Source organism: Podarcis erhardii, assembly GCF_964252035.2.
Source record: "Podarcis erhardii genome assembly, chromosome: 1".
Taxonomy (NCBI): Eukaryota; Metazoa; Chordata; class Lepidosauria; order Squamata; family Lacertidae; genus Podarcis; species Podarcis erhardii.
In genome coordinates this window covers 14,621,328-14,642,228 of record NC_138497.1, presented here as the reverse complement: position 1 = coordinate 14,642,228, position 20,901 = coordinate 14,621,328, and the positions used below count along the sequence as shown (strand labels likewise).

The 20,901-nt window shown below is 40.6% G+C and overlaps 1 protein-coding gene across 7 annotated transcripts in view; it reads right to left on the bottom strand.

The window, feature by feature from the left end:
- PPP1R13B (protein phosphatase 1 regulatory subunit 13B) overlaps positions 1-20,176 on the bottom strand; it is a 73,773-nt gene extending 53,597 nt beyond the window's left edge. For 2 of the 7 annotated variants that reach the window (XM_081858926.1, XM_081858927.1), the window contains exon 1: positions 6,010-6,211. In XM_081858926.1, coding sequence (XP_081715052.1) covers positions 6,010-6,135 — 126 coding nt within the window. In that variant the 5' untranslated portion in view covers positions 6,136-6,211. The other 5 variants (XM_081858931.1, XM_081858929.1, XM_081858928.1 and 2 more) reach the window with 5 other exon arrangements.
- Between the last annotated feature and the right edge of the window lie 725 nt (positions 20,177-20,901).

Below are 20,901 nucleotides of genomic sequence, written 5' to 3'. Positions count from 1 at the left end.
TTCAGAACTGTCCATTATTTTTATTTTCTTAAGTAAAATTATGCAATCATGAATGGTATACAATACCTACAGAAAATGTTTTTGGAAGACATGCTTATAAAACAGTAACAAAAGGCATGTTAAAGGTGTTGCAAATGTATATTCATTGCATGCAGTTTATTAGACTGGGATCCATACAGTCTTATGTTTATTTAAGTTTATTTCTCCCCCAGCAAACAGGGAGTTGTCTGTAATGCATGTACGGTACATCACATCTTTTCTTTATTTAGCTCAAAGTGGCATACACACTTCTATCGCTCTCCATTTTATCCTCACAACAACTCTTTGAGAAACGTTAGGCTGAGAGATAATGACTTGGCCCAAGTTCACCCATAAGCTTCATGGCTGAGTGGGATTTGAATTCTGGTTTCCCAGGTCTTCGTTCAGTACTCTAACTACTACACTATGCTGGCCTTTTCCTTTTTGCTGTATCACATCACTCCATATCAAATGATGCTTCGAGAGCAGATTTTGATGGAGTACAAAGAATTGAAGTAGGAAAGAACTGGCAGAAGAGCCCTGGTGAACACATGAACACCACACATGGCCCTTTTGATAGTTATGTAACACTTTTTTAAAGTAAAACTGTTTCACATTCACCATCTCAGGGTCAACTGGAAGACAAAAGCCAACATTCAGCCTTACCATCTCTTTGACGTGATGGCTTACCATATAAATACAATACTACAAAGGGGAGCATTCAAATATGATCCCCCATTCTCCGCACACACACAATCCTACAATGTGAAGCTGTACAGTTCTGGAAGGGCTGCATTATGCAGAGACTAATGTCTGTACATTTGACTCAGTCATCAATAATATTTAGAACAGCCTATAAGGTAAGACAACTTTCTCCCCTTATTACAGATGGAGTTCTGAGACTGTGGGGCAGCAAACTTAGGCTACCAAGCCACTCATGGCTGAACTTGAACTTCCAGCTCATATATGCAACACTATACTGGGCCTCAGCTAATTAACACAATAAAACATGTCTTACGTACACAAGGTGTAATCAAGCACAAGTTAAAGTTACATCTTTTAATGTGTATCACATAATACAATCCAGCAGAACTTTGCCTATTGGAAATATAGAAGCAGCAGGAAGGAAAGTGCTGTTGAGGGATGATAAGTTTTCCTCAAATAATAAAGAGCAAACACAAACCTTGGCTTCAGAAGGAAATCCTTCTCTCTTGTAACTCTCCCAGTAGTAATGAAATGATAATTAACTGCTTTATTGCCAAGAAGAAAAAAAGGAAACAGTGACCGAAATCCAGAGAGTCACAAAACTACTTCTGCACGTCCAAGGCAGCTTTGGGATGATGTTTATTGAATAGCAGCCTCCTTGTGTCACATAACAAGCCTCTTTCAAACATTGAGACCTTTCAAAAGCAGTCTGATCTAGCAAGGGAGGGGGAGGGGGGGCCTTGCTGTTCTGGGGTGGAGGGAGTAAAAAATACCCCTGGGTGTGTCTAAGCCCTCAGGCATACCAAACTACCGGTAACTTCTTTGGATCAGAGACAAGTTCCCAAACAATACTTCAGACATTTCAGTGGGACTGCCATTTTCATTAAGATCTTCAAAGAAAAACACATCTTTATCTAAAAAGGGGGGAAAGTCAAACCCACAGGACTGCATTCCTCTAGAACATGAGGAAAGAAAAACTTTGTTTTATCTTCAACTTTTACATGATTTCATCCCTATTTCCTATCTGACTTCACATAGAAAAGAATTGGGTTTTCATGTTTCAATGCATTTGAATCCAAATAGCATCTTTATAATATCCTGTTAACAGAAAAATGAATTCCCTATGAACAAGCTATCAAAATGCAACCTGCATATTCTAAAGGAACCTTTTAAAAAACAATGCTTAATCAACTTGACAGTTAACTTTTAAGAGATTTCCTGGTTACTGGGGTTGCTTGCAAATGAGACATTGTGTATGGGCTTCATGTTTCCAGAAAAAAACATGAAAACCGGGCTTCCTTTTATAGAACAATAAAGCTACTGTAACTTTATATATTTCTGATCACAGAAACCATCTCTGATTATTTAAGCTAGCTGCATTTTAAATAAAATGATTTTCTGATGTTGCCTACAAAATCACTTGCTTCAATCTCTGGGTAAGTCTTGCTAGCTGAGAGTCTAGGACAAGAGAGTGAGCCTGGGCTCTCCTGTGCCAGCTCTCATTGCCATGGTGAATTTTTCTAATTTAGATTGCAACAACAACAAAAAGAAAGTAATTGTTGCATTTTGTCCACAAAATGAAGGATAGAAGGAGTGTGTGGATTTTACTGTATGAGGCACTGGATTAGCCTACTGGTGCTGAGCTGGGATATGTGTGTGGGTTTTTTTAACAGGCTCCTCCCCACTAGCCTTGCTCCTCACTATGAAACTGAACCATATTCAAGGTGCTTCTTCCCACTCTGTGACTTCTGCAGTCTAGAAAGCTGCTGCTGTCTATTTTTATTTTAAATAGACAACTTATCTACTTTATGGAAGTTTAAGTTTTAGATAGCTGTGAACAATGAATTATATTCTCTGGAGTGGCACTTCCTTACCTCCAACAGCAGACTCAAAGGATGAATGATTATGGATCTAGTGTGGTGTGCATTTTAAAATTTATGCACGTCTTCATGAGTGCGTACTGATTCCTAACATATTAAACATTTTGTCAGCAAGATACAATTACATGTTGCTATGGACACATTAAGAAGCCTCAGAAGCCAATGCAGTGCTACAAAAATAGAAGATACTTGAAGTAGTTATAAAAGGTCCACAACAATTTATATATTCTCCACAGTTCTGCATGTCTGCCTGCTCATCTTCTCCACCTGAACTATGTATTGCAGGAAAACTGAGAGAAGGGACGGTAAGAGACTAGAGTTTGTGGAACATGCAATATCTAACTTGAGGGGGGTGGGACTGTTTATAGATACTTACATCCTGCCCTTGCAAATTCCATTTAAAAAATCATTCTATGATCCATTGAAGAAGAGGACCAGCAACTGAATGATAAAATGCACTGTCCCCCACAGAACGAAAAGTCTATTGGAATAAAAAGGACTTAAACAAACAGCAAGGGACGGGGCCAACCATATTTCACAGGATATTCTAGGATCTGGGTGTGGCCACTGGGAAGGCTCTCTGTCTGTCTGTCTGTCTGTCTTGCATGCTTCCATGGCAGGCAAGACACAAAACACCATTTCTCCCTCAGATCCTAGGAAGGAGGCAGAAGTATTAGCTAAGTTGTCCTGGACCTAAGTACTGCTTTACTCTTTCTCTTTAGGAAAGCTTCAGCACCTTAGTGCCAGCAGAAGTTAATTACACCAATCACCACCTTTGGCAAAGATCTTTTTACATTCCTAGAACCCATAAAAAAATGTGTAAAATCTATATACTTAACATGGTTACATGTTACAGCTAAATGGAAGAGGGAAAGGAGACAGCAGAGGAACTTAAAGCTGGATCCTATGCGTGTCTATTCCAAAGTAAATCCCACTGCATTCAATGAGGCTTACTCCCAGGTCAGTATATGTAGGACTGCAGCATGAGGTGGAAGGAAAAGTGAAGCCACTTGCTCACTTCCCAGTCCATTTAATGGTCATATTTCCATACACATTTCCACTAGCCATTGTTTCTAAGTATGGAGCAGAATGCCCCCTTTCGCAGGCTAAAATAAAAGCCAACCTCTAAAGCAGGCATGTCCTAAGTCTGTTTCAGGGGCCTAATCCGGCCCTCCAGTCGATTTAATCCGGTCCCTGTGTCAGTATATGTCCTGGGGTAAAATCTAAAAAAAAGCTCAGCAACTTCAATACTAAAAAAAGCTCAACACCTTTGGCCAGCCCTCACGCATGTTCACTCCATCAAATCTGGCCCTCTTTGAAAAAAGTTTGAGTACCCCTGCTCTAAAGTTAGGCTTGGCTTAGTGCCAGCCCTCCGCAACAGAGTCACCACTTCCTTTCACTATCCAAACTTATCAGGCAACAACAGGGAGGCTTAATTTTATTTTATTACTTATTTATTAAAATTTCTATACCACCTGTCATCCAAGAATTACAAGGCAATTTACAATATAAAAACACAAAAATATCTAACATAGTAACAAACAAAATCAGTAAACCCTCCCCAACCCTAGCCCATCAGTACTGCCACATTAGTTTCCAAGCCTCAGGATCTATGGAACATGTGATCCTGCTGATGCTAAGATCCTTGCAAAGTTGCCAGGTGCCAGTGCAGAATCTTAGACACAAGATGTAGTTATCATAGATCCTAGGATGTCATGATCCATAAGAACTGTATCTTTTGCAGTACTTGCACCCAGTATGCTGCCATAAGTTATGAAGGACCCATCCTAAACACAATGGGTCCTTTGTTTGGAATGGGGCTAAGTTTAAAATCTTATTTGAGACCCAAGTCAAATGGAGCCCTAATTAGCTAATCTAAGGATAACGTATTTCCAGTTAAACCCAAGCAAGTCTCCCCACACAATTTGGGGGCACATTTCTAGACTTGGGATATAAAGATTCAGTTATATAAATCTATGAAAAGAGAAAAATGAATCACACACAGCAAATGAGTAACAACTACACAAAACAATGAAATGACCTTAAGGATGTTTTCACAAGTGATGTAAAGAGTGTATTTCCCCTTGAAAGGTAACGCTTGTGATTGTTAATAAAGCATTAAAAAAATGAAGGCAGCCATTTTAACATTGAAAGAGTATTCTAGGTAACGTAGGTTTTTTTATTCCATTTTTAGACACAGGAAATACAAAAACTGTTCTAACTGTCACTTATGAAAACAGCCTAAGGCATGACCTTCCAAATCAGTGCTACAAGGTTAAACTACGCAAACCAACCTTTCCAATCTCACAACTATGCAGTTTCTTGTTCACTGCAACATGGTGCACTGCTTTTCCAACTTACAAATATGACCCCCCCCAGCCAAGCTAATACAGATCTCTTGAGGCTTTTCTGTCATTCGTACAGCAACATGAAACAAATCTGAAGATTGGGAGACAGCTGCCAGGTCACTTATAAATTCTCCAGATAAGCACCAATTTCAGTACAACAAACAAAGATTCCCTGCACCAGGAAATTGCATTTCCCCCCAAAAAATTTATTCACAGATATTAATAATGTGACTAATGGCAGCAGTATCTTTTTATGAACAGTAGCAAAAGGCTGAACTACCTCTACCATTTATACACCACTTGCTTATTAAAAAATCTCAAAGTGATTTACAAAAAAGATAAAACAATAAAATTGAGAAAAATTCACAACCCTTCATTAAAACATACACGAAAATACTAAAACAGATTAAAATTACCTCAGCTTTCTAAGCATCTTAGTAGGCTTGTTGTCTATACAAGAATGTTTTCAGCAGGTGTCAAAAAGTGTACAGTGAAGGTGCCTGCTTGATCTCAATAGGCAGGGAGTTCCAAAGTGCAGGTGCTGCCACACTCAACAACTGAGTTCTTACAAATGCAGAACGGGTATTATGTGGCACCTATAGTAGTACCAATTCTGCTGACTGAAGCGGTTGATCATTAGCAAAATGCTTTTGTTTACAGGGTACTATAAATAGGAGAAAGAAACATATACAGATATATGCTCAGGACAGCCAATTCTCACAAACCTCTGGTGGTGGTGGTGGTGGTTGTTATTAGGAATATAACACAAGTTAGGAGAACAAGAAAACAGGGTTGAAAGCAAATTCTAAAATTTGCTTTTGTTTTAAAGAATTCAAACACACATAATATAAACATGCCAGCAAAACAACTTTCCCAAAAAGTGCATGTACAAAGACAGCATCATTGGACGGATGCAAACCTCTACAGAGGAAAACAGTGTTTTTCACTTAAAAGCTCAGAATCACAAGATAATGTTCACTCCTATAAAAGAATGCTACAAAAAAAAAACCAAAACCACACAATAATATAGCTTATAAGTTATGTTAACTAGCTCTCACCTTTTTTTTCATTATTTTGCCTATTTCCCCATTTCTCTGCTTCAGGCCGCTCCTCCCCAGTTGCCAAATGTTCTCTTTTGATGTGTTTAAGACGCTTTGTACAATCATTCTTAAAATGTTCCTCATGTGTAAAGCCACACAGAGAGATTTAAAAATGAACTTAAAAAGTGAAAGCTGGAATCTAAAACAGTTTCTGTGCAAAGGCTACAGTGCTACAATCTACTTAAATGGATATTCTGGTCTGGTCTGCAGCTATATGAATACAAGAGGTAGTGACGTGCCTAGATAAGACAGCCTAATGAAACAAGGCAGAGCACAGTTGTGACAGCAAGTAGATATGGTGGATTGAATTTCACCTAATTAGGTAACCTTACATGAGGAGCTCTCTTCATCAAGTGTGTAGTTGTACTAACTGCTGCCTCTGTTTAAGCAGTGTCGCATTTTAAAAGATGGGCTAACTTTGAAGTGATTATTACATAAGTAGGGAAACTTAAATTTCCCCTCTTTAGAAATGCAGCATTTAGTCTGTTTACTACCTGCCATATAGAAGACAGTTCTCACTACCAATTATATATACATATATTAAAATCAATAGATATCAACAGCAGTAATTATTTTCAGCAGCAATCATTATTGTGCAGCATGTGCAAATGTATCTCCATGATCAAACATGCTAACCTTTTGCAGTGACAAAGGAATAGCAACAGTGGTAAGCATTTATACAAGGGTCAGGAAATCTGTGACTTGGTGCACAAATTAGCTCTACTTCTTACTTCCAATTTCAAACAATGCCTCCCCTCCATCATCTGCACCCATTAAATGGTATCAGCTTGCTTTTAGCATGACATCAACCCCATATAAATGACCTGTATCAAACTTTTTATGGAACATGGACAGAAGCTCCTAAATTAAGATCCAGTACTACAGGACTGTTATATACTAAAGAAAAAGCACCCCAGATCGCAGAATTCATGTCAGCAACTGGTAATCTTCTTGAGCTAATCACTCAGAAGAAGAAGCTGCCACATCAAGTTAAATACTATCTACCATTTATTTAGACAATCCAGCTTGACCATAGAAAGTTGCCTAAAGAGCACAATAAGTATACTTCCTTATCTACTCATATCCATAATCTGTAGAATTTTAAAAGTTGCTGGCACAGGTTGTCGACCCTCTCCTTTGTTGATTCTAAAAGTACATTCCAAGCACTTTATACTACCCAACAAGCAGTTACAAGTATGCATTAAAGAAGAGAGGAGGACAGAACTGGGAAACCTAGATTTAAATGTAGCATAACCAAAGACTCACTTGGCAAAGACAATCTAATAATATCTTGCCCCAAGAGGTCTATTTGCAAAACCTGTTAAAAATCTACTTCATAGGATTAGGATTAATGGGAAATTAGTCTGTTGTTGGAAAACTCAGCAGTGGCCAGAGGATTGGAGAAGATCAGTCTACATCCCAATCCCAAAGAAGGGCAGTGCCAAAGAATGCTCCAACTACCGCACAATTGCACTCATTTCACACGCTAGCAAGGTTATGCTTAAAATTCTACAAGGCAGGCTTAAGCAGTATGTGGACCGAGAACTCCCAGAAGTACAAGCTGGATTTCGAAGGGGCAGAGGAACCAGAGACCAAATTGCAAACATGTGCTGGAGAAAGCTAGAGAGTTCCAGAAAGACATCTACTTCTGCTTCATTGACTATGCAAAAGCCTTTGACTGTGTCGACCACAGCAAACTATGGCAAGTTCTTAAAGAAATGGGAGTGCCTGATCACCTCATCTGTCTCCTGAGAAATCTCTATGTGGGACAAGAAGCTACAGTTAGAACTGGATATGGAACAACTGATTGGTTCAAAATTGGGAAAGGAGTACGGCAAGGCTGCATATTGTCTCCCTGCTTATTTAACTTATATGCAGAATTCATCATGCGAAAGGCAGGGCTGGATGAATCCCAAGCCGGAATTAAGATTGCTGGAAGAAATATCAACAACCTCAGATATGCAGATGACACAACCTTGATGGCAGAAAGTGAGGAGGAATTAAAGAACCTTTTAATGAGGGTGAAAGAGGAGAGCGCAAAATATGGTCTGAAGCTCAACATCAAAAAAACGAAGCTCATGGCCACTGGGCCCATCACCTCCTGGCAAATAGAAGGGGAAGAAATGGAGGCAATGAGAGATTTTACTTTCTTGGGCTCCATGATCACTGCAGATGGTGACAGCAGTCACGAAATTAAAATACGCCTGCTCCTTGGGAGAAAGGCGATGGCAAACCTAGACAGCGTCTTAAAAAGCAGAGACATTACCTTGCCAACAAAGGTCCGTATAGTTAAAGCCATGGTTTTCCCAGTAGTGATGTATGGAAGTGAGAGCTGGACCATCAAGAAGGCTGATCGCCGAAGAATTGATGCTTTTGAATTATGGTGCTGGAGGAGACTCTTGAGAGTCCCATGGACTGCAAGAAGATCAAACGTATCCATTCTTAAGGAAATCAGCCCTGAGTGCTCACTGGAAGGACAGATCGTGAAGCTGAGGCTCCAATACTTTGGCCACCTCATGAGAAGAGAAGACTCCCTGGAAAAGACCCTGATGTTGGGAAAGATGGAGGGCACAAGGAGAAGGGGACGACAGAGGACAAGATGGTTGGACAGTGTTCTCGAAGCTACAAACATGAGTCTGACCAAACTGCGGGAGGCAGTGGAAGACAGGAGTGCCTGGCGTGCTCTGGTCCATGGGGTCACGAAGAGTTGGACACGACTAAACGACTAAACAGCAGCAGTCTGTTGTTGTTGTTGTTGTTGTTGTTGTTGTTGAATAATAGTAATAATAATAATAATAATAAGAAGAAGAAGAAGAAGAAGAAGTAGTAGTAGTAGTAGTAGTAGTAGTAGTAGTAGTAGTAGTAATGGTCCTTCTGACCAATGTATCTACTTAGGAACAATTTGTTTTACAGCTGTAATCTTCATGTATGCTGTGCATAGGCAAAGTAATTACTTTTAAAATAGTCAGCAATTTACTTCAGCACATATGTAAAAAAAACACACAAAAATATTAAACTATTAGGAAACTGGAATTCTTGAAAGTGATCAGCTGAAAGGGAAAATTGTTGCTTACAACTACATAAAGCACATAACACAAAATATAAAAGTAATTACAGTTACTTTTTTGATTACTTTTGCTCAAGAGATTTAGACTGTGCCCACATTTCACATTAAACCATAAATCTTTAACTCTGGTTTAGCATGAATAAGCAACACACTGGTGCATGCTGCCCCCAAGTCCTCACTTTGCAACAAACCACAAGCCCTTCCTTGTTATATTGTGCACTCATGGTTTGTTTTTCCCTAAACAAACCACAACCAGGAAGGAGAAGAATATATATTGACTACCATTTGTGGTTAGGAGAGAAACAACCCACAAGTCCAGGTTCAGACAACACAACAAACTAATGCTTATAGTTTGTTTCTCTTGGTGTAGCATGGTGAGGAATGTGGGTAGAAGGAAAGCGGAGACTCTTGAGCATGCTGTGTGTTCACATTAAGCCAAAGTTAGATATTAGTTTAGAAAAATGTGGACCAAGTAAAATCAAGTTCATTCCTTGATGCAAACATTGGTTACGAAGCCAGATATTTGCCCAGCCTATTATACTATTATTCATTTAGTACCATAAATGAAATAGGTGAAACAGCTCACCCCAAGGGCTAATTAGGAAAATAAACCATTTCTCCTTCTTAAGCAGCTTCAAGCAGGCTTTGAAAAATGTAACGATTTAGAAGCACTTTAATGTAGGAGGTTTTGTGGTGGGATAGGCTTGCAATGTCTATAGCTCTCACTCAAAAACCAGATCTACACTGAGGGTGGTGCTATAAAAACAGTACAAGACTGTAAATAATTAGTACAGTGCATCTTTCATTTTAATTCATGTCAAGTTCTACTTATTTTATGCAAGCAATAAAGTTTTATTTTCCCACTCTCTCTTCACTTTGGGACATGAAATGCAAATGCATTTAGTTAGGATGTAATCCTGTACACATTTTATATGGGAGTAAGTCCCAATGAATTCAATAGGACTTCTAGAAAAACATGTATAGGACTACTCTGTTAATGTACAGCTAAGATTAAGTTTTGGAAATAAGAACATTTTCATATAAAATTTAGAAAGCAGTTCTAGAAAGATACACTAATTGATCTGTTGATGGCTGAAAGATACAAAACCACAAAATGCTTCCGCTCACTTTCGAAAGTAGAACCACATGATACACTGAGGTCCAGCACCGAGGGCCTTCTGGCAGTTCCCTCATTGCGAGAAGCCAAGTTACAGGGAACCAGGCAGAGGGCCTTCTCGGTAGTGGCGCCCTCCCTGTGGAACACCCTCCTACCAGATGTCAAAGAGAACAACTACTACCAGACTTTTAGAAGACATCTGAAGGCAGCCCTGTTTAGGGAAGCTTTTAATGTTTGATGTATCACAGTATTTTAATATTCTTTTGGAAGCCGCCCAGAGTGGCTGGGGAAGCCCAGCCAGATGGGCGGGGTATAAATAATAAATTATTATTATTATTATTATTATTATTATTCATACCAAAGGTAGCTGGCTTTATGCTAGCTCAAACTTATCCCCAAACATAGTCAAGACAACAGCTTTCTGCTCAAAATGATAGCAAACACGATGTGGTTCAAATACCCAAATCAGCCACCAAGTATTTTTTTTTTTTCTTTGCCTACTGGCCCTAATCCAAATCTGGTCATACACAATGCAGCAAACAAAAAAACAAAAACAAAACCATGCAATTTTAATTTAAATGCACATCAGACTCTGCACTTGAATCAAACCAAAGAAGTATGGATAAGACTGCATATCCTCACTTGAATGTGTGTCTAAGACTACAACTACAGTTACCTAAAAGTAAGTTACACTGAAATCAGTGGTGCTTACTTCAGACTAGATAGATAGATAGATAGATAGATAGATAGATAGATAGATAGAAAAGATTACACAGTTAATAAGTGCAGGATTTGCACCTATGGTTTCCAATCCAGTAAATTATACATGCACAAATACACTGTATGCACACAGTTCTCTTTAACAAAGATGTGCATGCACTCACCACAGAGATTTCATTCCCTACTATAGTCTTTTTCTGCATCAAAGAATCTAAAATTGTACTTACAAAATAGCCATAAAATAAAAAGGCAAAGCAGATATATACAGGAGCAAATGAAGCTGCAAATCTTCTAAGTCATTCAGAGAAACATGTTGAGATGGATTTCATGGTTTATTTAAGCAATGGCTCAAGACTAGTGCCTTCAACACAGCATGGCAGCAAATCATACTAAATGAAAAATGTTATTGGGTTTGAGTCCAAGCGCTAGTTATCACACTCATGGTTGAAACAGTCTATGGAATTGGAACTGAGGTCTGGTAACCATGGAGAAGGATATTTTAAACCTAATACTTTCATATATTGGTGCTACACCTCAAACTACGTTTAAGTAATTCACATACAGTAAATCTGCAGCATATAAATTCTAAATCTCCTTTTATTATTATTCTTAGATAATTAACCATAGGACACAATCACTAAAGGCTTATTTACACAAACAGGAATACTTGAAGTTATTTCAGTGATTGTTAACTTAAGATTGTTACGGTGAATCAGCAATTGTTGCATGCCAGAATAAGAGATTTTCAACTATATATGCTTCCTGAATTTCATCCACCTTTACATACCTGAGGTCATGTTGCATACCTCGTCAGTTATGCAAACTAAGAAAAGACAAAAACTTCTATATATCACTACTTCAATGTCAACTCACTTAAGTCCTTGTGTAATCCCTTGATACTATAAGCAAATTATAGAGTGAAGCAAGATAAGGGTTTGCTATCTCAGGATAAATACATGTGAATGAGTCTCAAGTGCTCTGCTCAAGTAAAAGGGGAATTATGGTCAAAAAGGGTCATGGGATCAAACAGGAGCTTGTGATTTTGCATGCTGATATCCATTATTATTGGCCACTGAAGCCTACACAGTGGAAAGCTATAGGGCAGTACTATTCCCTTCAGGCTCCTGTATCGCTCCACCCCTTAGATAGTCCATTGATTTGACTCATGACCACCTAGCTATAAATGCTTCCAGATTATGACAGGACTTTATCTGGACAACACTCTTTCTTGCATTTGGCTCTAGCCTGCTTGCATCATGCTTCCTTTCCAACTGATATCTTGTCTAACTACCTAGTTTGGACAACCCCTTTTTGTGCAATGCCCTGAAGCTCAGATCAGATCTTTGCCTAACAATGCCAACTCCAGAACCTGGACATAATCAAGTTTAGTTCTATATTGGCTCTCTACACCAGGCTTCCTCAATCTGGGCCCTTCAGATGTTTTTGGCCTACAACTCCCATGATCCCTAGCTAGCAGGACCAGTGGTCAGGGATGATGGAAATTGTAGTCTCAAAACATCTGGAGGGCCAAGTTTGAGGAAGCCTGCTATACACCCATGATAGAAGGGATCCCTAATTAAAGTTATGAACAGATGCCTTAATTAAGCCAAAGATTCATGCATTTGTAATTACACCCATCATTAGCCATTTCCAGTTTGTGCACCTACTTTTGCCTTCTGACAGCTAATTAGTCACTTCCACTCTTACTCCAAAAATGTATTATATAATTTTATTGTTTAAGTTTCTTTTTGACCCATATATGGTGAAAAGCAGGGTATAATTTTTAATAAATAAATAATCTAGCTCCCCTTATGCTCTTATGAGATGGGGACACAATGGAGCTGCATCTTATTTTATTGGTGCATTCATGTTTCTTTCAGAACCTTGAAGTAAATTGTAGAACTGAATAGGTAACTCCCATTACTTTATTCTGAAGTGCCTAACTAACTGGACAGCTAAGAAACTTTGGCTTAGTCTTGCTACCTTTGAAACAGCTCATGAAATATTTCTTTATAGGCAACTAAGGTATGTCTGGCTGCACAAGCAAAACACTTTACCTTTATTTCTTATAGACAGACAGTTATGCTGCAATGGCTGAATATATCACAAAAAGATTCCTAAGACTGTGTAACTCCATGTATGACTCGTGGAAGGCATTGCTGCTAACCCATTCCATTTTTCCTGGAAGAAGAGTGAAAAAATATGCCTCATATGCACATGCAAGTGTTTATTTTCTTGGACCTGCCAATTTTCCCCTGGTAGTGTCCCCACTACTATACTCATGTGACAAGCACAGGGTTAGACAAGCACATGGGTTAGAAAATGAAATGTAGTGTTTCCCTTGAAATGTTTAGTTCCACTCTAGTTTGCATTAGTTATCATTAATATCAGTGCTGTCCCACGCTTAACTGTGGTTAAAGATGGTAAGGGACAGGTATTCGGGAAGGAGGCCTGCTTCCAATCTACTAACAAGGCTTAAGACGTTGGTAGTATTACATCTTCACTGGCCCCATCTCACTCTCTGCCTCATGAATACAGGTCTCTGTCTTGCTTCATGTGTTAACTCTCTTCCAATACTTTCATATTTTTATTATGTAATAAATTAATATCCAAGCTTTTAGAAAACTTCTCAAAGGCAGCAAAAATAGTATAATACAGTATAAAACAAACTTAACAAGTAATACATAAAATATTCTAAACCCACAGAAAAATCAGTACCTTTCTTTAAAAAAAAAATTCAAAAAGTAAGCTGCCGCATACAACTACAAATGGCAAAAAAGGGTTAAATTATTTGAAAGCCCCAAAATAGAAGCATTACATGCTGTCTTGTATCTCAAGAGTCTAATCCAATTATGCCTACAACACTCCTCCTTGGATCCTCTTTAAGATAGTTATAAATTGCAGACTTGAGGAGCAACTATACCACTCCCAACTTACACACACACACACACACACACACACACTGTTTAATATTGTGTCTGACAAAGAGCTCTGCAGAACTTGAAAGCTGGCTTATTATTTTTTGCCATTTTAGTTGGTCCTAATAAAAGTGTCACCCTGCTGTAGATTTAGGCTTACTAGGTATTTGCATAATTACAACCCCAGACTCTTGGATACCTGAATCCATGTTTTGGTAGGGCAAAATACATAGTATACTGCCTAATAGGCAATACTGCCCCAAAGCATAAATCAATTACCATCCACAGAATATGGCTGAAAAAATATATGTCAGGCCTCTTGAAGGAATACTCATTCACACCTTCCCTTAGCAATTACTTTTATTGTCCTGCCACTCTTACAGTCAAAGGGGTCATTTTGAAAAAGTAATAGCTCAGCAATATTACTTATCTTACTGCCACTGTTTCTAACATTTTTGTATATTGTAATTCTTTTTCTCAACTCCCTCAGTTCAAAAAGCACGGTCTCTGACTAACATGTTTGTGTCTTTTATTTTTACCAGTCTTGTAATTCTCCCCCCACCCCCTCAGTTCAAAAGGAAGTCAGTGCACTGCTTTCTATTACAGGTGTGCGTTCAATTTGAAACCCATTATATTAATGCCTTCCAAATCTTCTCTAGCTTGTGAACATTCTTGTTAAAATTTGGACCTCAAAACTAAAGACTGTTTTCAAGGACATCCCCTAGAACCAAGTAGGTTAGAATAATAGAATTTTAGGGTTTCCCAAGAGTTGGGTAGAATAGCAATGCAAACTTAATCCAAAATAGTATTGCTTCTGCTTTCTACTCAACATATGGAAAAATGGCTGAGACTGTAAATAGAAATTTTATTTTAACAACAAAAAACGATTTCCAAAAGTTTCCCACGAACACCACCATATTATATTGGAAAGGCCAAAAGAATTACATTTAGTGCTCTGAAATTCAACAGGTACTGTTATAGCAAGAACATAAAAAGAGCCCTGCTAGTTCATCTAGCCCAGCATCCTGTTCCCACAGAAGCCATGCAGAAGCCTTTGGGAAGTTATTCACAAGCAGGACATGAATGCAACAGTGCTTGCCCACTTATGCTCCCTAGCAACTGGTAGTAAACAAACTTACTGCAGTGATCACATGATCAAGTCCTTGATATGTTTTGCCTACAGTTACAAAATTCTATTTTGATTTAAGATACTGTAATATCAAATTCAAGACAGTATATTGGACAACATGGCACCACCTCAATGGTTCCATATTGTTTAGGATCTTATCTTATCTTATAATAATAATAATAATAATTTATTATTTATACCCTGCCCATCTGGCTGAGTATCCCCAGCCACTCTGGGTGGCTCCCAATCGAGTATTAAAAACAATACAGCATTAAACATTAAAAACTTCCCTAAACAGGGCTGCCTTCAGATGTCTTTTAAAGATAAGATAGCTGCTTATTTCCTTCACATCTGAAGGGAGGGCATTCCACAGGGCGGGCGCCACTACCGAAAAGGCGCTCTGCCTGATTCCCTGTAACCTCACTTCTCGCAATGAGGGAACCGCCAGAAGGCCCTCGACGCTGGATCTCAGTGTCCGGACTGAACAATGGGGATGGAGACGCTCCTTTAGGTGTACAGGATCTTGCCCTAAAATAAGCTGATGCTACCTTAGAGGGTCTTTCCTACACATAAGAGGAGAAGCAATGAGACAGAGGACTGAGGAGTGATGGATTGTGAAGGGGAAATGAGCAAAAACAGAGATAATAAAAGGGAATGGGGAAGGAAGGCACTGTGGATTTGTGTATTCTATACAGAGTTCCAACAGCTCTCCTTTGTCACAATCTAGCATGACAAAAATGTAATGTTGGGGCATGATGAACACAGAGAAGTGTTTTAAAAATACATGTATATGCATACATAAAAAACAATTATCTACTCTATTAAGATGCCTGTCAACATAACCAGTGGGGTACATGTACAATCCGGAGTCTTTTGGAGAATGGTGCCAAAGGTGCTGGTTTCCCCAACACCAGTTCTTTGTTTTTCTGTAATAGGAACAAACCCTTTATTTTCTCCACTTAAGCAAATTGAAAGCATTCACAGTCCTACTGGATGCAAACTAGTATTACCCCTCTCCTGACAACTCCAGTGTTTGTGCCCAGACAGGTCTTCCCCACTCAGCAGTGTCTCCAATTGCAGACTCTTCAGTTCCTCCCACAAGTCTACTGATCACAACCCCACCCTACATCAGCATAACTCCACCTTCTAGATTCCATTCTTGGCATGCTGCTAGAGTAGCAATTGACCATTATATTTCATCTACCATATATGCTAAAAAAAATTAAAAATCAATAAAGCACAACTACAAGGACCTCACCAATATAGTTCTGATCAATTTTACCAATATCACTTCAAAACAGTATTCTACAAAATTACATTTATCTCTTTGGGTTTATCCATACATTGTTTTTTTAGGGCTCCAATGCTTTCCAACATGGCCACAGTCACAGCATAGATGAGAAAGGACTGGGACAGAATTGGACTTTTGATTTAACTGAGCTCCCTGCTTCTGAAAATCTCATACCCATCACAGCTCCTGTTAAGGTTTTCATTTCATTAAACATTTTTATTACATTTATATACCACCTTTATCTTCCAAGTGAGCTTTAGCTTCCAAGGTGGTGTACATGGTCTCCTCCTCTCCATTTCATCCACACAACAGCCCTATGAGGTAGGTTAGGCTAAGAGATGGTGACTGGTCCAAGGTCACCCAGTGAGCTTCATGGCTGAGTGGGAATTTGAACCTGGTCTCCTACATCATAGTCCATCACTCAAACCATTACACCACATTGGCTCTCAAACATCACAGTTCTGCTCCTGCCAGGCTCTTCCAGTTTCCTGTCCTACTCAATGTGAATCCTCCAGTCTTAAAGTCTGTAAGGGCAAGGAACTGGGAAAATGCTGCAATTGAGGGTGGTGGACTAAGATAGAGAAAGCTACAGCTGGCCAGACTGCTGGTAGTAAACCAGCTTTGAAAGGAAAAGCTGCTCCACCACACTGAAATGAGTCTGTGGGTCTGTGATGCAATAGTAGGAGAGGGGAGATACTGTACAGTTCAACCCTTTAATCCTCCTACCCCACCCAGCAATGCAGCAATGCAAATGTCTATGTGGTACAACACAACTTTGAGGGGGCTCCTAAGTGCATATGTGTATTACCCCTAACAACTGCAATACCCAATGATACTGGCCTTTTTATTACAGAACATAAATGTACGCACTTAATAAAGCTTTGCCACCGTGGCTTGAGTAGGATTAAATTATTTTAAGTGGTTTGTGGATAGCTGCCATAGGCTCAAAGCTGCTGTGGTCAATTCAAAGTAACTCTGCTTGTACTGAGCTCCTCATTCACAAAGCGAGGTATCAGACAATTGGACATACTTCTGTATATATGCAATTTATGCTGAAGCCAAGAACAGGAACATCCTGGTGCTGAAGGTCAGGACTCAGAGTCACTATAAGTATTTTACTATTTCTATGCATAATCTTCTGCATTATGACAGATACAAAATCAAACAAAAATCAAGAAAATCACTTTACTACTTCATGCCACGGAAGGAAAACAAATCCTGTTTCATTTATTTATTTAATTTACTTAATATTCCACTCTTCCTTCCAATGGACCCCAGGGTGGTATCTAGTACTGTACTTAGATTGAACAAAATGTAACTGGAAATGCAGTAATTGTATGAAGTATCAGATTTACAGAAGGATCATTGTTACTAAAATGTTTCTGAAAGGTACATGAAGTAACATTCAAAAGTCATTGCTGTTACTGCAGTCTCATATGACAAAAAAGAATATTTAATATAAGAATAAAATAAATACAAAATACTGTATAGGCATTAATGAATCACTAGCTTAAAACAAAAAGCAAAATAATAACTGAAACACTGTTTTAAGAGTTATGCATTAAAATACATGCAATCAAGAGACAGAAAATGCAAGCCATGTTTCAGGTTGCATGTTATGCTTGTAAAACTGACTGTGCCTGTTTTACAGCTCCCTCCTAACAACATATACAATCATCTCAAATTCATAAGCTACAGCCTTGACAAAGGCTATTACATGAGCATACTAGAAGAACTACACACACTATCATGGTTTACATCTCATGGGATGAAATCCCCAGAACACCGATACTGGAATATGGTGAGTAAGTCATGGGAGATACTCTTCCAAAGGAACTGGTTAATGGACTGCAGCTAAAGCCAGTAAGATTACATGCATGTATATGTGTTCCACTTCAGAGGCCTAGATCATAACCAAATTCTGTAAATCCATTCATTCCAGTGATTCTATTTTTGCCAATTTTAACAGACTGTTTTTTTTAAGATTTCCAACAAAGGGGAGAGAATGTGTATTTGTCTTACAATGTATGACAAAAGGGGCATTTTAAGCCACACATTACCACTGCAACAGACAAACCCCCTTTATACTACTTCCTGTGTTCTTCTCAGCATGAAGAAATAATAATAATAATAAATCCTAATTCATTGCTTACTCTTTCTTATTTTCTCATACCCAAGCATTATCTCACTTCCATATAGTTAAGGGTGGGAATCCCTGCAGTATTTAGTTTTAGGAGGGTGAATTATTTTGGAATTTCCGATTTAGATTTCCTCCAAGTTTCCTTTTCTTTAAATGCTGGGGAGCAATTGAGGCAAAATACGGTAATCTTCCGAACCCAACAAATGAATAATTCACTAATCAACATTAAGAACTAGCTATAAATAAACCACATATTAATATGAAGCATTTCCCCAAGGAATCGAAATAAATTTACAACAAAGCGGGCCATCAGAGAAAAACAACCATTTTAAAATGAAATACCCTGCCAATGCAATAAAAAGTCAAAGCAGCAAAGCAAGCCTAAATTCACTGATGCCGAGATAAGCAGCGGAAAACGCAAGCAGCAGCTATAGATGCATATCCCGTGGGGGGGGGGGGCGTGCAGATCGCACATTTTTAATAAAGAAATAGCAGTGATGCAAAGAAAGGTTAACAGGGAACTCCGCAGCCCGGCCTTATGCATCTTTCCTTGGAAATAATCAAACCCGACTGTATTCGGTGGGGCTTTACTCAAAAGCAAGCGGGCACGAAGACTAAGTAAGGCGCAGGTATTCCGAGTCCCAGTGGATCTTACACACAAGTGCGCATCGGATTGCAGCCCGTTCGTGCGCCCGGCCTCTTTTTGTTCCCTTCTATCTCCATCTACCTCCAGGTGCTTCTGCGGTGCCCATTCAGAGGCAGCAGGGGCTGACACAAAACAATAACCGACCCATAAGGCCAGGAAGCAAACACACCTCGCAGTTCTTTCGCCTGGATTACGCTCCCCCTTCCTCCTCCTCCACCACCAACAATGACAGCGTCAATCAACCCACAAAAGGGCGACCCAAAAAATAAATCAACCTTCCCGTCGTTGTTTTAAACAGCGCCGGCCCCACAACCCAGTGCTAGCTAGCCATGATCATCACGGATTAGGCTTTTTCGTTTCCCCCTTTACAGCCTAAATCCTCCTCTCAGCCTGGCTCCGATCGCGAAAAGAGGGTTGCCAGGATCCCTCCCTCCCTGGCGCGCGTTTTGTACCGTTTCCTGGGATAGGCGAGGGAGGAAGGGAGCCGTTCCTGAGATCTCCCCGCTCGGGATCGAGGGAAAGGCGAGGAGGCGGGAGCGCATGAGGTGGTTTTTTTCCCTTTTACTCGAGAGCCGCCTGCCTTTGGCCGCCCTTTTCCGCCGGGACAGACAGGCAGACGGGAGGATTATCCCGCCCGAGAGAGGAAGAGAAGCCCGCCCGCCTCCCTCACAGCCCCGCCGCCGCTCACCGGCATCATCTCCGGCGCCGCCGCTGAGGCCCGAGCCGCCCAAGCCGAGACTCCGCTCTGAGGGAAAGGGGCGAAGCGGGCGCGCGGCGGTGGGAAGGCGCGGACGAGGCCTGCTGCCGGCTGCGCTGCCCACCCGAGCCGGACGGAGGGCCAGCCTTCTTCGGGGAGGGCTCCTTTTCTCCTCAGTCGTCGCAGCAGCAGCGGCGGCGGCGGCGGCTCCCCTTCCCGTCGCCGTCGGAATCCAAGCCGCGGCCTCCTCCGCGTCTGCCGCCGCCGCCTCTTTTTCTCCTCAGGTTTTTTTTCCTCCTCCCCTCCCCCTCCTCCCTCAGTCTCCACACTCACACACACAGAATTCCGGCCCTGCTCCGCCCCGGGAAGGGTTAATGGCGGCGGATCCCCATTGGCCGAGGCGGGAGCGAAAAGGGGGCGGGGCTGGCCGTGGGGCGGGGCGGCGCAGGACGGCGGGCGGGGGAGAGGAGGGAGGAGGGAAGGAATGCGAGCGGGGCGGGCGCGCGCCTGCCTGCCTGCCTGCCTGCCTGCCTGGATTTGGTGCTCCACGTGACGCGCGGGGGGAGCAAATGCAAGCGATCGGGGTTTCCTCTCCCCCCTCCAATTTGTTCCTCACCGTCGCTTTCCAGCCCCACCCCGCCGGGCGCACTCACCTGTTAGGGCCTCTTGCTGGCAGCTGGGCAGTAAGAAGAAGCAGCCCTGCTTTGTGAACAGTGTTTTCCAGATTGAAATTATTATGGGGATTAGCTAATTATTCTACGTGATTTGTGTTGTGTTTGTGACACTCTAGGGCGTTCGGTCTTGTTACTGTTGTTGATTGCATAGGATTCAACTCCTAGGGGCCCACATCCAATAATGGAGCTCTCCCCCAAGTCAATGGGCATTGCCATTCAGATTCACTGTGCATGTCACGCATAGCTGTCAACGTTTCCCGTTTTTTTAAGGGAAATCCCCTTATTCCGAATAGGATTCCTCCCACGAAAAGGGAAATGTTGACAGCTATGGTGTCACATCATGTGATCGATTTTGCACCCTTGGTAATCCGCTTTGGCATTCGTTTGAATGAAAAGCGGCGCATGCATATAATAAATCGAATCAATCCAATATGGGGCCCATTAGCCCAGC